Raw genomic sequence first — 17,778 nt, forward strand, 5'->3', positions numbered from 1 at the left:
TGCAGGACCGCAGGCAGGAGGACAGAGCCCCGTGCAGTGTATCTGCAACCGCCCTCCCCTGCCAAGAAGTCCTGCCCCCCCCTCACCCAAAAGTACAAGACGGAGGGGCGGTAGGGGCCGTGAGAACTGTCACTGCACCACTGCATAGCGCTAATGTACCACACACCTCTCACGCTATACATTTGTAGAAGTGCTTCCCTTACAGGCTCACCCAGTCCCAAATCCGAGTTTCATCCCCCCACTGTGTATTAGATTATTAAAAGCTGTTTGCTGTTATTCACTGTTTCGGTCACGTCTTTCGTGTCAGAGGATTTTTTTGTGTATGGGGGGGGGAGGGGATTTATAATTGCACGGTATAGCCTACATTACCAGGGTACAGACTTGGGGGCATGATCAACTGCAGGGCACACACACACTGCAGTCAGTAGGCACCAGGGTCACTCTATGTGGTGTATGCTGCCCCGGGTCATTCTGTGATGTGTATGCTTGTCCAGGGTCCTAGCGCCTGCCACCCCCTTAATGTTAAGGCACGCTGCCCTTACCATGCACTTCCACCGTAGCACCGAGCCTCTCCGCTGCCCTGAGCCCCAACAAGAGCCCTCATCCACGGACAGATACTCACCCTTCCCCCACACCCCTCACCCCTTCCTACGCCCAAACCCGCAGCCCACTGCCGTCATCCAAACCCCTATCCAAAGAAGGCACCACTCGCCCCTTCCTGCAAACCCACCCCTTCCTGCAATCCCTCCCCTTCATGCACAACCACTTGCAACCGTCCCCCACCCCAGAGACCTATGTAGGAGCAGGAGGATGTCATTCCTCTATGGAACAAGCGGTCTGTACATCAGTGCACACCATGCCCAGCACAGTATGCGTCCATGTTTCAACACCTGAACAGAAATGCAAAGTAAAACAAAGATTTATTAATAATGAGTGTAACAATTAATTTGCTTTAAAACGTGCTTTGGAAGTGGGGGAAACTTGGAGAACGGGGTATGTAACCGCAGATCGAAATCGACACATACAGACACAGGCCCAGGGTCAGTTTCTCTTGAAAGCAAGTGGAGAGTCATAGGTTACCCTGCTCTCCGAGGAAACTTGCTTTCAAAGCCTCCCGGATACACAGCGCTTCCCGCTGGGATATTCTCTCGGCACGGGTGTCTGGCTGAGCGTAAACTGCAGCCAGGCGATTTGCCTCAACCTCCCATCCGGACAAAAAGGTCTCGCCCTTGCTCTCACAGAGATTGTGTAGCACACAGCAAGCAGCAATAACTACGGGGATATTCTTTTCACTGATGTCCGAGCGAGTCAGTAAGCTCCGCCATCTCCCCTTGAGACGTCCGAAAGCACACTCCACCACCATTCTGCACTTGCTCAGCCGGTAGTTGAAGAGTTCCTTCTCTCTGTCCAAGGCGCCTGTATAGGGCTTCATGAGCCAGGGCATTAGCGGGTAGGCTGGGTCCCCGAGGATCACTGTAGGCATCTGCACATCCCCAACCGTTAGTTTGTGGTCCGGGAAGAAAGTACCTGCCTGGAGGCGTTTAAACAAACCAGAGTTCCTGAACACACGTGCGTCATGAACCTTGCCCGCCCACCCAACGAAGATGTTGGTAAAACGTCCCCTATGGTCTACCAGTGCTTGCAGCACCATTGAAAAGTAGCCCTTTCGGTTAATGTACTCGCTGGCCTGGTGGGCTGGTGCCAGGATAGGGATGTGAGTCCCATCTATAGCCCCACCGCAGTTTGGGAATCCCATCGCGGCGAAGCCATCTATGATGTTCTGGACGTTTCCGAGAGTCACTACCTTTGAGAGAAGTTGCTCAACGATTGCGTGGGCTACTTGAATCACAGCAACCCCCACGGTAGATTTGCCCACGCCAAAGTGGTTCGCTACTGACCGGTAGCTGTCTGGCGTGGCAAGTTTCCAGAGGGCTATGGCCACTCGCTTCTGCACACTCAGGGCTGCTCGCATCCGGGTGTCCTGGCGCTTCAGGGCAGGGGCCAGCAAGTCACAGAGTTCAAGGAAAGTGCCCTTACGCATCCTGAAGTTTCGCAGCCACTGTGATTCATCCCAGACCTGCAGCACTATGCGGTCCCACCAGTCCGTGCTTGTTTCCCAGGCCCAGAATCGCCGTTCCACACCATGAACTTGACCCATTGCCACCATGATCTCCACGGCGCGGTGTACCCTGCTTTGTGAGAGGTCTGCGCCACTCTGTGAATTCCTGTCCTCACCGCGCTGCCGGAGCCTCCTAGCCCGATTTCTCAGCAGCTGACTGTGGAAGAGGTGGACGATAAGGTGCGAGGAGTTGACAACGGCCATAAGTGCAGCGATGATCGCAGCGGGCTCCATGCTCGCAGTGCTGTGGCGTCCGCGCTGTAACCGACCAGAGAAGGGCGCGAACAGATTTCCCGCCGGAGCTTTCAGGGAGGGAGGGCGTGATTGACGGTTCAATGACAACAGTTACCCAAAAGCACCCTCGACACATTTTTCCCCCAGGAGGCATTGGGAGCTCTACCCAGCATTCCAATGGGCAGCGGGGACTGCAGGAACTGTGGGATAGCTTCCCACAGTGCACCACTTCCAAAGTCGACGCCAGCCCCGTTACTGTGGACTCAGAAATTCGAATTAGTGTATTTACTGTGGATACACAAATTCGACTTCATAAGGTCGAATCCACAAATTCGACTTAAGTAGATTCGAAATAGTCTTGTAGTGTAGACAAGGCCTAAGTGAGTGTCGCCTAAATCCTAGTATGCTTGTGTTTGTCTCTATCTCTGTTTCTGACATTTTCTGTCCCACCCTGGAGTTACAGCCATCTCTGTCTTTGTCTTTCTATCTTACCTTTCTTCCCACTCCTGCTGACCTTACTCTCCATTCTCCCGCTTGGATTTCCTCCCTTCATTTCTCTCTCCTCTGGCTCTCTCTTCTTTCAGCCCCATTTTTTCCCATTCCTGCACACCCTCCCTACGTTTCCTTCTCTCTCTTTCCCTAGCTGACAGAGATTCTGTTCTGTTTTACACATATATACAAACTTCTCCCTGGGCCCGTGTCTCCAGAAGGCTGCAGCATGGCCTTCAAAAATCATGAGTCAGGCCACAAAAAGTCATGAGAATAAAAATCATGAGATTTTTTTTTTAAAAAATCAGTGACCGGTTCTTTTTCTTTGTTTTCTGTTTTGGTGTTTTCAGGCCACACTCGGGTCAAGTTTTCAAGCTTTTCTCTAAACTGGAGAGGCAAAACCTCCTTTTTTCTAATTGAAAGCTGAGAGTCTTGTGCAATCGTTCTCCATTCCTGGAGCTGGGGTTTTAAGAAAAACACCACGTATGGCAAGAGCGCCAATCAAATCACAACTGGCAAAATTGAGTCTGTCACAGCAAATCCTTTCATAGGAAACATCACAGGGATTGGGGTGGGGTGCTGCAGGGGACAGCATTTTCCTTCCTGCACTTTGTGGTGAGTGGTTGGGATTGGTGCTGTATTTGATGTGATAGTGCCCGAAGGTCAGGTCCCTTACAAACAGTTCCACAGATTTGCAGGTTATTGGGAGTCCTGACCCACAGGACCAGGACTGGTCTTGGCACCCCTGCCCCAATATCATGACATCTTATCACTTCAGTCAGTGCAAAGTCTCCCTGCTGCAGCATTGCCAACTCCATGCATTCAAAACTCCAAACTCAGACTCCCTTCCCCAGCAAATCATGAGATTGGCTTAAAAATTATGGTTTTTAAAAAAACAATAAACCATACTGGTTTGCACCTGCATTCTCGTTTTTATAGGGAAGTTGCCCAGCCCCAATCTGTATGTTGTCATTTCAGGTTCAATATTCAAACTGAAACATACACACAAAAGTGCAGGAGGTCTCCCATTTGGCTGCTTGGGGGCAGAGCCCCCTGGCCTCTCCTACTTTTGGTGGCAGAGAGCTGATCACTGACTGTATAGGTTTGCACTCATCTAAAATTTTGCAGGACAGTCCTACATTTAGGAATCTGTCCTACCTCCTTGAGCCAGCCCGCAGCCCAGGGGCGGCTCTACCTTTTTGGCCGCCCCAAGCAGTCATGCGCGGGAGGCGCCCCGGAGCCGCGGGAGCAGCGGACCTCCCGCGGGCATGACTGCAGAGGGTCCGCTGGTCACGCGGCTCGGCTGGACCTCCCGCAGCTGCGGACGGTTCGCAGGTCCGGCGGCTCCGCTTGAGCTGCCGCAGGCATGCCTGCGGGAGGTCCAGCGGAGCCGCGGGACCAGCGAACCATCCGCAGTCATGCCTGCGGGAGGTCCAGCCGAGCCGCGGGACGAGCGCCCCCTCCGCAGTCATGCCTGCGGCAGGTCCGGTCGTCCCGGGGCTCCGATGGACCTCCCGCAGGCATGACTGCGGCAGGTCCGCCGGCCCAGCCTGCCACCCCCCCCGGGAAAGGGCCGCCCCACGCGCGTGCTTGCCGCGCTGGGGTCTGGAGCCGGCCCTGCCGCAGCCTGTACCCTGAGCAGACAGACCCTTCGTACAAAAATACTCTACAGTCTAGGGGACACCAAGGCCTCATACCTCTACACTATGGGAGAGGCAATTATTATCCCACCCACTTTACAGATAAGGTAATATCTAGCAGAATTGAGAATGGAACCCAGGCCTCTAACATAGGAGACCCAAATATCAACCATCCTGCAAACTGCCTTTCGTTAAACAATAGTAATAAAAAAACCTGTCATACACCATGTGTCTGGCCAGCCTGTCTGTAAACACTAGACCGTACTCCCCTCCCAGAGCTAGCTGCGGAATATCTGGGTAGTTCACAGAATCATAGAAAATTAGGGTTGAAAGAGACCTCAGGAGCTCATCTAGTCCAAGCCCCTGCTCAAAGCAGGACCATCCCCAACTAAATCATCTCAACCAGGGCTTTGTCAAGCCGGGCCTTAAAAAAGCATGGAGATTCCACCACCTCCCTAGCTAACCCATTCCAGTGCTTCACCACCCTCCTAGTGAAATAGTGTTTCCCAATATCCAACCTAAACCTCCCCCACTGCAACTTGAGACCATTGCTCCTTGTTCTGTCATCTGCCACCACTGAGAACAGCCGAGCTCCATCCTCTTTGGAACCCCACTTCAGGTAATTGAAGGCTACTATTAAATCCCCCCTCACTCTTCTCTTCTGCAGACTAAATAAGCCCAGTTCCCTCAGCCTCTCCTCAAAAGCCATGTGCCCCAGCCCCCTGATCATTTTCATTGCGCTCTGCTGAACTCTCTCCAATTTGTTCACATCCTTTCTGTAGTGGGGGCCCAAAACTGGATGCAATACTCCAGATGTGGCCTCACCAGTGCCGAATAGAGGGGAACAATCACTTCCCTCGATCTGCTGGCAATGCTCCTACTAATGCAGCCCAATATGCCGTTAGCCTTCTTGGCAACGAGGGAACACTGTTGACTCAGATCCAGCTTCTCGTCCACTGTAATCCCCAGGTCCTTTTCTGCAGAGCTGCTGCTTAGCCAGTCAATCCCCAGCCTGTAGCAGTGCATGGGATTCTTCTGTCCTAAGTGCAGGACTCTGCACTTGTCCTTGTTGAACCTCATCAGATTTCTTTTGGCCTAATTCTCCAATTTTTCTAGGTGACTCTGGACCCTATCCATACCCTCCAGTGTATCTACCTCTCCCCCAAGCTTAGTGTCATCTGCGAACTTGCTGAGGGTGCAATCCATCTCATCATCCAGATCATCAGTGAAGTTGCTGAATGAAAGCGACCCTAGGACCAAACCCATGGGGCCTCCACTTGATGCCGGCTGCCAACTAGACATTGAGCCATTGATCACTACTCATTGAGCCCAACGATCTAGCCAGCTTTCTAACCACCTTATAGTCCATTCATCCAGCCCATACTTCAACTTGCTGGCAAGAATACTGTGGGAGATCATATCAAGAGCTTTGCTAAAGTCAAGATATATCATGTTATGTCCACTGCTTTCCCCCTATCCACAGAGCCAGTTATCTGATCATAGAAGGCAATCAGGTTGGTCAGGCATGACTTGCCCTTGGTGAATCCACGTTGACTGTTCCTGATCACCTTCCTCTCCTCCAAGTGCTTCAAAATGGATTCCTTGAGATCCTGCTCCATGATTTTTTCAGGGACTGAGATGAGACTGACTGGTCGGTAATTCCCCAGATTCTCCTTCTTCCCTTTTTTAAAGATGGGCACTATATTTGCCTTTTTCCAATTGTCCAGGACCTCCCTTGACCGCCACAAGTTTTCAAAGATAATGGCCAATGGCTCTGCAATCCCATCAGCCAACTCCTTCAGAACCCTCGGATGCATTAGATCTAGACCCATGGACTTGTGTATGTCCAGCTTACTTCTATTACCAGGTATTCCTTTAGCACAAGGTGATCTGTGCTGTGACTCTGAAAAGCCAAGGGTTCAAGTCCTGCTAAAAAATCCATGTGGAAAAAATGCTCAGTACGAGAAAGACTGTCTCATAACACATATGCAGACAAGGGCTAGGTTCCATAGCGAGCATTAGTTCCAGCATCTCCAACTGTTTGATGTTAAAACCTCCATGTTCTTGTATGTAATATTTGTCTTCCTATGGGACCCCCTCTATGCTAGCATTACTTGAGGGATGGATGCCTCAGGCCATTGCCAATGGGTTACGGAGACGGTCACCAGTCTGACTCCAGCGCATCTCAGTGGAGACTGAAGGTTGTTTCCATCTAATGGATCTTCAGTGGTGAATTAAATCTTCACTGCAGAGTTAACCCAGGCTCTCACCCAGGTGCTGCTTCTAACCCCTCTCCTGTCTAAACACAAAACCCTCTCACCTAAGTTTAGTGGTGCTTTCAGCATAGGCTAATTAGCCTGGCTAGGGGTACTGGCTAGTGCCCAAGTAAGCCACCCACTTTGCAGGGAGGAGACAGGCTAAATCTCTCAAGTATTTATAGACCTCCACTGCCTTTCCTCAATTCTCCCCTCTCCTCCCCTCCGCCCCGTATCCTCCCACAATTCACTGGGAAAGAATTATGGAACAGCTCAGCTTACTGCAGTATAAAGAACCCTGGGATGTGCCCCCAGGAGTCCTAGAGACATATGCGGGTAAATGCAGTGGCAGTGAGGTCACAGTCATATAGGTTATGGTTTTGAAGTATGGCTGCTCACACCCAGGCTAGGTTAACCCAGGTACTCAAACATGGGTGCTGATCATCTGAGTTACCTGTGCAGGGAAGACACACCCTAAAAGGGGCCATCTTCCCTGGTGTGGTGATTCAACCAGTGTGTTCTCCCTGGAGTTTGATATCGAATTCAGTTATTTTACGCTGTCCCTAGATTTCCAGTTCTCCTGGAGCTGCAGGTTTCTGTATTATCACATGTAGCTGCATAGTGGTTGCCTCACTTTTACCTAATAAGGCCATCTTAGGCTTGTGGATTCAGTCCCATTGTCAGTAATCGGAGATGGCAGCCATTTTGAAAAAGGGCAAAACTTGTTTAGTTTGAAGCAGGAAATCAGGAGATCGTAAAGAGACGAAAAATACCCACGCTGCTGCACCACACCCTGCCCAGCCAGGGACTCACCGAGCTGCATCACAATGAAGACAGCCAGGATGCTGTTTGTCATGATGCTGAATGGGTCCATCCTCTTGGATTGTTCCTTCCCTCCGTGAACTGTGAGCTGGAAATACCATCCAGGTAAAGGGATCCTAATGCGGAAAAACCCAAATGAACTATTAATAGTGATTTATTTTCCAAGTCTTGTGGCTCCATGGCTGGGCCTATGTACTTGGTCAATGCCCCTGGTGTCTGCTGTGCTACAGCACAGCTAGGTGGAAATTCTATCACAGAATCAAGGGAATTCAACATAACAATGAAGAAGCCAACCAGTGTGTTCTCCCTGGAGTTTGATATCGAATTCAGTGTATTTTACACTGTCCCTAGATTTCCAGTTCTCCTGGGGCTGCAGGTTTCTGTATTATCACATGGAACTGCTGCCTGTCGAAGTTGTGGGAGTGGGGGGTGCTGGAGGATTTTCAGCAGCACGGCAGCAGTTGGCCTTTCTGCGCCTGGAAAGGCACTTTGGGGTTCCTGCACCCAGGTGGCAGTGGAGACCTTTGCCTCAGATAGGGGTTGCAAACTTTGAACTGGAATGGGCAGAGGGGAGGCTAGAGGGCCTGCAAAGGCAGATCAAAAATCTGGCCTTAATTGCTTCTTTGTGATGGATACAGGCAGCCTGGAAAGCTCGTTTTAAAGGGTTTTTTGGTTAGTTAGTTTGTTTTTGTTTTTTTCCTTAGAAATCTCATGACTGTCAAGTCTGGTGTTCCCTGGAGGACTCGTTGGGATTCTCAGAAATGTGGGGCAGGGAAGAAGGGAAGGAGTAGAAATAGTAGTAAAGAGAGTTTTTCTCCCAAGTGTTTGCAGCATTTGAATTAAACAGGTGTTAACTGAAAATCATGGAAAGAAAACCCAAAGGACTAAGGTCTGAGTAAAAAGTTGATAAATTTCACACGCTGGGTGATGTAATTAAGATGACCTAATACCCAGTGTAGACACTGCTATGTTGATGGAAGAATTCTAGCTACTGTCTCTCAGGGCAGGTCTACACTTCAAACACTGCTATAGCACTTAAGTAAAGACTCTCCTATGCCAACGGACGAGAGCTCTCCTGTCGGCATAGTTAAAACTCCTCCCCGAGAAGAGGTAGGTATATCGGTGGGAGAAGCTCTCTCGTCAATATAGAGCTGTCTACACCAGGGGTTAAAGTTGGTATAATTACTTTTCTCAGGGGTGTGGATTTTCCACACCTGTGAGTGACATAGTTATACCTACATAGGGCTGTAGTTTAGGCCTGGCCTTAGAGAGGTGGATTAACTACGCCTGTGGAAGAACTACATCGCTGTAGTAAATGTCTGCACTACAGCGAGGCAGCTGTTGCTCTGTAGCTGTGCTGCAGTAGCATATCTGGTGCAGACCTACCCTGAGTGTAAGAGCTAGAAAAATATGTAGGGTCCTATTCTCCCCCGTGCTTGACCGTAGTGCAGGGAAGTGGCCATTGGAACCGGTTGTGGCTCCCTGATCTGTGGCTGCCTTGCAGCAGTTACTCTAACTTCTACTGCTGGCTCTACCATTTCCTCTCCCACTCTCAACATGCATCAATCTGTCACCAAAATGCCCCCTCCCTCATCTTCACTGCCTCCATCAGCTTTCCACTGGCAGAGATTCTCTGGGTGTAGGGAAAATTGCCCTATGGGACTCTGCAGCCTGTTTAAGTTCATCCTGCACTGCTTTACACAGTACAAAATGAACTTTGTGGGCCAGAGAACCTGGCCCTTATTTTCATAAATGAACATTCACGTTCTGGAGCAAGGGGTGGATTGTATGTAAGACACACTCCATGGCTGCAGAATCACAAAATACAAAAAGGGCCACAGGTGATACAGATGGATCCTGAGAAAGGGAAGGAATGGTACAGGGGCAGCAGAGCTAGGAAGAGGGACAGGTTCAGTCATACACTGCAGTGATGGGGGGGCCTCCCCTCTTCCTGGCCCTGCTTCCTCTGCTACCATCCTTCCTCATTCCCTGGATCGATCTTTCTCACCTGCAGCACTTGTGTTTTGTGATTCTACAGCCATGGAATGTGGGGGCTGCAAGTCACAGGAGAAAGGAGGGACAGACATGGCTAGGAGAGCAAAGTCCCCCTTGGGTATTCCTGGGATGGTGCAGGTTTGCAGGAAACAGGAGGGATGGGGATGGAGGACAAAGTCACCCATGTAACCACAGGACAGTGGGGGGAAGCAGGACTTGTGAAGAACAGACGGGCCAGAGAGCAAAGCCCCCTGTGTTTCCCTAACACAAACCCCATACTTCAGGTGGCTTCAGAGATGGTGTTGGGGCCAACCTGCTCTCGTATCAGACCTCTCCCTACCCTCCCTCTGGCTCCTTTCATGCCCCCTCACCATTTCCTTCTCTTCTAGCTTCCTCAGTTCCACGAAGCAGGATATCTGCAACCCCTTTAGTGCACTGCAGTGGTCGTGGTTAGGGCCGGATACAGAGCAGGAAGAGGAGCTCTGGGGACAGAAGGTAAGGGGGTGGCAGGTAATTTGAGTTGTTCCTGTTTCTAAATTTAAGCTCGCTGAATTTCCTCTTCAAGGCAGGAAGCTTGGCTGTCTGGGGTTGGGGTGGGGAAGGAGCATTACAGTCCCACTATTGCCAATCCCAAGCGTTGCAAAAATCATGAGATTGGATTAAAGATCATGAGATTTTAAAAAATACTAAATGTTGGTTTCTTTTTGTTTGTTTTCTGGTTTGTGGGCCTCTATGGCTCCCATTGTCAAGTGCTTCTCTCCAGCCATGAGGGCTAGAAACTTACTCCAGGAGCTGGAGCTTTAAGACAAAGAACAACTATCATGAGACTCACGATAAAGTCATGAAAATTGGCGACACTGTTATGTCCCAGGAGCTCTCCTGTCTCAGATAGAGATCAGGCCTCCTTATGCAGCTCGTATGTTTTCTGCTTCTTTATGTCTGTAGCAGGAGGGGCAGGGAAGGTCTGAGGCAGAAGCCTGGCAGTGCAGGTAGGAGAGAGACAGACACAGGAGGACAGATTAGCTCAGGGGTCAGCAACCTTTCAGAAGCCGTGTGCCGAGTCTTCATTTATTCACTCTAATTTAAGGTTTCACATGCCAGTAATACATTTTAATGTTTTTAGAAGGTCTCTTTCTATGTCTATAATATATAACTAAACTATTGTTGTATGTAAAGTAAACAAGGTTTTTTAAATGTTTAAGAAGCTTCATTTAAAATTAAATTAAAATGCAGAGCCCCCCCTAGACCGGTGACCAGGACCCGGGCAGTGTGAGTGCCACTGAAAATCAGCTTGCCTGCTGCCTTCTGCATGCATGCCATAGGTTGCCTACTCCTGGATTAGCTTTAGGAGTCTCTGCACTTAAAAAGTTACAGCGGCCAGGACTGGATTAACCTTTTGTGGGCCTGGAGCCAAACATATTTGTGGGCCCCCATGGAGGCAATGGAGCATGGCGTGGGGCGGGGGAGAGTCGGTCCCCAGAGTGAGGGGCCGGCTAGGGGTATGGCATGACAGGGGTGGCCCTGCTTCGCCCAGCCCAGTGCGAGGGCACTATTTACAAACCGGCAGTTGCCAAACACACAATGGCCCACCCGGCCCTATGAAGCCAGCATGCCTCTTCCCCTCAGGGGTGGGACCAGGCCACACCACACATCCCCCCCGCCAACCCACCCAACACCAGAAAACACCCCCTGATTCCCTGTGACCTGCGCCCCCGTGCCCACAGCCCCACCACAACTGCCCAGCACCCCACACAGAAACCCCACTCCCCAGTGCCCCAACACACAAAGATCATCTCCGCCCCCTCACAGCCCAGCACTCCCCCCTAGGCACCCCAGAGACCCACTCCCCCATGCCCTGTCTCCCAGCTGCACTCACTGGCCCTCTGGGAGGCAACTGTGTCTGCCTGGCTGAGCCGGCAGCGCAGCCAGGGCTGGTCCTGGGGCGGGGAATCGCTCTGGCCCCTCAGGCGTGGTGTTATCAGCCAGGCCAGGGCCTGCCCTGGCTGGGATCCCTCAGGACCCACTTGCCTGGAGGGGCCCAGCCAAGCCCCCCACACTGTCCCCCTCCACCACCTGGCTGAGACTGGCCAGGCTTCTGCACCAGTCTCAGGCGGCTCAGCTCCAGGGAGACAGGCGGGGCCCCACAGGTGATGGGAAAAAGAGACTGCCAAGAGCCTGAGGTGCACTGGGGTCCAGCCAGGAGGCAGAGAGAAGCTGGCAGGTGGGGCCAGGGGGTGGAGAGGCGCCCTCGACCGGCCAGCAGGCAGGCTGAGAGGAGCAAGTGGTGAGTGGGGCGAGGAGGGAGGGGGAGCTGGCAGGGTCTTAGGGCACAGTGCAAGCAGAGCAGGTCAGGGTCCCATTGTAAACCTGGCACTGACAGCGGCACAGTTGCACCACTTTAGGACTTCAGTGTAGACACGGCTTACCCCAATGGGAGGTGTTCTCTTGACAGTGTAGGTAATCCATCTCCCCAAGAGGCAGTAGCTAGGTTGATAGAAGAATTCTTCTGTTGACCTAGCACTGGCTATTCAAGGACTTAGGTCATCTTAACTATGCCACTCAGGGGTGTGGATTTTTTATACCCCTGAGTGATGTTGTTATGCCAACTTAATTTTCTAGTGCAGACTGGGCCTTAGAGGTAATATTACTTTCTCTACTCAGATAAAGTTCCTTGTTCAGTGTTCGATGAAAGCAACTTTTTCTGTGATTCTTTACCATTGGCACATGCAGTGGCATCAAAAGCAGTCTGGTTGTGAATCAACATAAATAAGGGGAAAACTAAATGCCAAAGTTCAGCCTGTGTCAAAGACTTTTAGTTTGCCAAGTACATGAAGTAGCCCGAGTAGAAGGAGCACTTCACAGAGAGTGGGGCACCATAGGTCAGCTCATTAATTGATGCACTGCGGAGTGAAGCTGAAAATACTTGTCAAGTATCAGAGGGGTAGCCGTGTTAGTCTGGATCTGTAAAAGCGGCAAAGAGTCCTGTGGCACCTTATAGACTAACAGACGTATTGGAGCATGAGCTTTCGTGGGTGAAGTGGGTGAAGTTGTCATTCACCCATGAAAACTCATGCTCCAATACGTTTGTTAGTCTATAAGGTGCCACAGAACTCTTTGCCGCTGAAAATGCTTGGAAATCATTTGCTTTCACGAAGGAAGAGTGTGAGAATAGCAATTTACATTATTCAAAGAAAATGAGCTGAGTATTAATTCCAAAAGGGGTGTCATACACAAATAGGAATTCTTATACTGGAAGGTGTGGAGGCCTGGAGAAAGAGTGGGCTTTTTTTGTATAAGGGCCCTATCTGAACTAGAAGAGCATTGCGACTTTGGTATCAATAAGGCAGACCATACAAGAGATCATCTAATAGCTGGAACTCAAAAGAAGGGACTTTCCAGAAAATAACAATTGACGTCCGGAACAGGAGGTGCAACCGTTACACCAGCAGTCTGTGCTAGTGAAAATGAAAGACACTTTGCAAGAAAGCAATCAGAGTTTGATACAAGAAGTAAACAAGGGAAAGTTCCCATGGTGAAAAGAGAAGCATCATAAAAATATGCCTCCAAAGAGCATAGTTGTGGGAAACAAAAATGGCAGGTGTGGCAAGAGAGACCACAGGCCAGATTAAGTCTGTCCAACCAGTGGAAACATGTGAAGGAAATGTATGAAAAAACTGCACGAGGAGTATGTTTGCTGAAGCAAAGGAATCTGGCAAGGGTGAGGTCTGCTTATTTCCTCAGATCTGCCTCCCAAGTCAGCCTTTGTGAATAGACAGGGAGTGTTAGTTTCAAGATGTGCAAGCCTCTGGTTTAATCTAAAATTGATTCAGGATCAAAGGTGACTTTAAGGAGAAGAACCCTTGCCCTACACTGGAGAAGCCCATAGTGGTGCTCAGTAGCCCATGGGATAAATACATTGTCTGGGTCAGTTCAAAGCCCATACTAGCTACAGAAGCAAAGAGTATGTGTTTGACATGCCTCTCATTAATGGTGACACCCCAAGTAACTTCCTTGACCAAGCAGAACCATTAAAATGAACCTTATAAATAGCATAGAGGAATATAGGACAGTAGTTGGCAAAAGTGGTCTTTTAGAGGGGAGCGAGTGGCTATTCTACCGAGAGTGTACTCTGTGCTGGAGGGGGACAATCCTGCTGCTTCTGAAAGCGAAAGGCAGAACTGAACAGGATGGTGAGAATGGTGTAACAGAATGTATTACTGAACTGGCATGTGTGGCATACTGCTGTGATTCCAGTAATCAGTAAAACCTGTGTCTGCGTAGACCTGTGGAGGCTCCATGAGGCACTAAGGAGGGAAAGGTATATATTTTTTTACCATTGAAGATATAGTATGTGCCGAGAGCTGCCCAGTACAGAAGCAGAGGAGGTGGGAACAATAAGAGCTGTTTTTTCATAGATTTTTAAGCCCAGAAGGGATCATTAGATCATCTAGTCCGACCTCCTGTACATCACAGGTCTTTAAATTTCACCATTATCCCTGTATTGGACCCTGTAACTTGTGGTTGGCTAAAGTCTATCTTCCAGAAAGGCATCCAACCTTGATTTGAAAACATCAAGAGATGGAGACTCCACCACTCCCTGGGTAGTTTGTTCCAACCTATGCATTATTTCTAATGTGAATTTGCTTAGATGTACATTGCAAGCATTGGTTCTTGTTCTGGCTGTCTCTGCTAGATTAAAAAGCTATTTAGTATCTGGCATTTTCTCCTCATGAAGATAATCATACACTATAGTCAAGTCTCCTCTCATGGCTGGTCTACACTAGAAAAGTTGATTGACTCAGTTACATCACTCAGGGGGGTGAAAAATCAACACCCCCGAGCAACTTATAGTTAAGTCAAACTAAGGGCCATTTAAAGTGGAAAAAGTCCTGTTTTTGCGCAAAAATTGTGGGAGTGTCTGCACTTGCCAGTGACTTTTTGCAGTGAAACTCAGAAGTTTCATCGCAAAAAACCCCAAAACACCTCCATGAGAGGCGTACAGCTCTTACCGAGGATGCTTTTGCGGTGATGTGCAAGTGAAGACACATTCTTCCTGTTTACAGAGCTTTTAGCCTCCTCAGGATATCCCACAGTGCCTAAGTGACCACTCTGGCTAGCAGCTCTGCTGCTCGGATGCCAGGTAAACAGACATCCACCCCTCCCCCTGTAAAACCCTGGGAACTTTGAAACTCCCCTTCCTATTTTCCTGGCAAGAGCTCACTTATCATCTGGCCAGGTGACAATGCCTGCTCCATGGAGGAAAGGATCCCCTGCTTGGAGAAAAGATGAGCTTCTGGAGCTGATCACTGTTTGAGGAGGAGGAGGCTGTGCAGGGACCCAGGATGCCCTGCGATCACACATACCCCTTCCCACAAGACCCATCATCAAAATGGAGAGAGCTGCCATGTGGGCTAGCTGCCCTCAGTGCGCTGATCTCATCCATCATGGAAGTGCTGCAAATGTAAACACCCTCTGACGCCTGTGGAAGTAAGTGAGTACACAAACCAGTGCTTTTCTTTCACCGGTTCACTATCAACGTTGAAACTGACAGCGCAAAAACTCTGCAAGTATAGACAGCCTAAATCCTTGTGTAGACAACATTACGTTACCGAAAGAATTCTTCCATCAGTCTAGCTATTGCCTCTTGGGGAGGTGGATTTACTGCAGTGACTGGAGAACTCCTCTCATCGCTGTAGTGTCTACACCAGGGGTCGGCAACCTTTCAGAAGTGATGTGCCGAGTTTTCATTTATTCACTCTAATTTAAGGTTTCGGGTGCCAGTCATATATTTTAACATTTTTAGAAGGTCTCTTTCTATAAGTCTATAATATATAACTAAACTATGCTTGTATATAAAGTAAATAAGGTTTTTAAAATGTTTAAGAAGCTTCATTTAAAATTAAATTAAAATATAGAGACCCCAGACCGGTGGCCAGGACCTGGGCAGTGTGAGTGCCACTGAAAATCATGTGCCATAGGTTGCCTACCCCTGTTCTACACTAAGCACTAGAGCAGCACATCTGCAGCTATGCCACTGTAGTGTAGACACCTACTCCATTGACAGAAGGAGGTTTTCTGTCACTATCGTACATCCACCTCTCCAAGAGGCAGTAGCTCGGTTGACAGAATACTTCTTCTGTTGTCCTACCTGTGTCGGAGGTTTGGGCAACCTAACTACACTGTACAGGGTGTAAAACTTTTCACAGCCCTGAGCAATGTAGCTAGATCAACCTAAGTTTTAGGTGTAGACCAGGCCTGAGATAGGCCTGTTTACCCCTAATCTGTTACTGAAGAGGCCCAAGGCTGCATCTGTAGTAAATGACCCTCAGTGAGTAGTGTGACACTGTATGGAATATGTGGGATACTTTATGATATTGTTGACACCAATATAATAAAATTGCAAGGAATCTGACCAGTTATGCTGGGTGAGATATCTGCGAAAAAGTTACATTTTGCCAAATATGATAATCTTGTTTATATGTTTGTATCACGAACTATGGATATGTAGGTATATCTGTATTTCCAAACCTGTGCTGTGTTTCTGGGTTGTACCCCCCACCCCCTGACAGATTGGCATCAGCGCTGCCTAGCCTGTTTGACGGCCCATCAAGGGCCATCAACTGTACAATGAACCATTGAAAGGAGCCAGGGAAGACACCTTCTAAGTCATCAAGGCATGTGGTATGTTTGTGGACAGAGAATGCAAAAGCTTCCATGCCAAGTGCTGTGAAGCTTGCGTTTAGGACACAGGAAGTACAAGCCACATAGCAAAAGACTATAAAAGGCAGCTGCATCATCCCCATTTTGTCTTCAATCCTGCTTCTTACCTCTGGAGTGACTTTTCTACAAACTGAAGCTCTGAACAAAGAACTGAATGACCCATCCAAGCTGTGGATGTACTCCAGAGGGACTTTTAAGCCAGCAAACTCACCATTATTACTATGGACTTTGATAGTCTCTGTATGTATTTGATTGCTTTACCATTTAAAAACTCCCTTCTTGTTCTTTCTTTTTTCTTTATAATAAACCTTTAGTTTTGGAAGCTAAAGGGTTGGCTGGCAGCGTGGTATTTGGGTAAGATCCAACCTAATATTGACCTGGCAGTGTGTCTGGCCCTTTGGGGTTCAGACGAACATGTTGTATAGTGAGCCAAGTTTTTTAAATCACTCCTCACCTTACTGGACGTAGGTGCTGATTGGGAGCCAGAGAAATGGAATGCAATGAAGGGGGCTGTGTGATTTCTTTTTTTCAGCTTCTTGATAATCAGTGTGGGGGATCAGAATCACAGTTTGTGACTGGTTGGGGAGTTTAACTTCAGTGTTACTCATCAGTCTTGGGAATATTTGCTCTCCCTTTTGCAGCCTGCTTTGACCTTGGTATTTCCAGTGAGGGCTGCCACAGGAGCACTGAGTCACAAGGAGCTGCAGGGCTGGCCCCAGGGTTTTTGCCGCCCCAAGCTGCGGAAAAAAAAAAAGCCGCGATTGTGATCAGCGGCAGCTCCACCACGCTGCTTTCTTCTTCAGAGGCAATTTGGCAGCAGGTCCTTCCCTCCGAGAGGGACCGAGGGACCCGCCGCCAAATTGCTGCCAAAGAGCCCAACCTGCTGCCCCTTCCCCTTGGCTGCCCCAAGCACCTGCTTGCTGAGCTGGTGCCTGGAGCCGGCCCTGAGGAGCTGGCAGTCTCTGTCCATTCATACATAATTTTTTTCATAGATTCACAAATTTCCAGGCTAGAAGGGACCATTGTGATCATTTAGACTGATCTCTTGTAGAATATAGGCCATAATACTTCTCCAGAATAATTCCAAGAGCATAGCTTTTAGCAAAACACCCAATCTTAATTTAAAATTGTCAGTGATGGAAAATTCACTGTGACTCTTGGTAAACTGTTTCAATAGCTAGTAACCCTTTACTGATACAATTTATGCCTTATTTCCTGTCTGAATTTGTCTAGCTTCAACTTCCAAACCCTGAATCATGTTCTATTTTTGTCTGCTAGACTGAAAAGCTCATTATTAAATATTTTCCTATGCACATACTTATAGACTGATATCAGATCACCCCTTAACCTTCTCTTTGTTAAATTAAACAGATTGAGCTCTTTGAATCTGTCACTACAAGGCATGATTTCTAATCCAAAAATCATTCTCATGCCTCTTCTCTGAACTTCTCCAATTTAGTAACATCCTTTTTGAATTGTAGGCACCAGAACTGGTCAAAATATT

General features: G+C 48.8%; 1 protein-coding gene across 2 annotated transcripts in view; it reads right to left on the bottom strand.

Moving 5' to 3' along the window:
- Positions 1–17,778, bottom strand: part of CD4 (CD4 molecule) — a 39,086-nt gene that overhangs the window by 9,318 nt on the left and 11,990 nt on the right. For both annotated transcript variants that reach the window (XM_044983649.1, XM_044983642.1), the window contains one exon: positions 7,551–7,675. In XM_044983649.1, coding sequence (XP_044839584.1) covers positions 7,551–7,611 — 61 coding nt within the window. In that variant the 5' untranslated portion in view covers positions 7,612–7,675. The remainder of the gene's footprint in view (positions 1–7,550; positions 7,676–17,778) is intronic.

The sequence above is a fragment of the Mauremys mutica genome, chromosome 1, assembly GCF_020497125.1.
Source record: "Mauremys mutica isolate MM-2020 ecotype Southern chromosome 1, ASM2049712v1, whole genome shotgun sequence".
In the NCBI taxonomy this organism is placed as follows: domain Eukaryota; kingdom Metazoa; phylum Chordata; order Testudines; family Geoemydidae; genus Mauremys; species Mauremys mutica.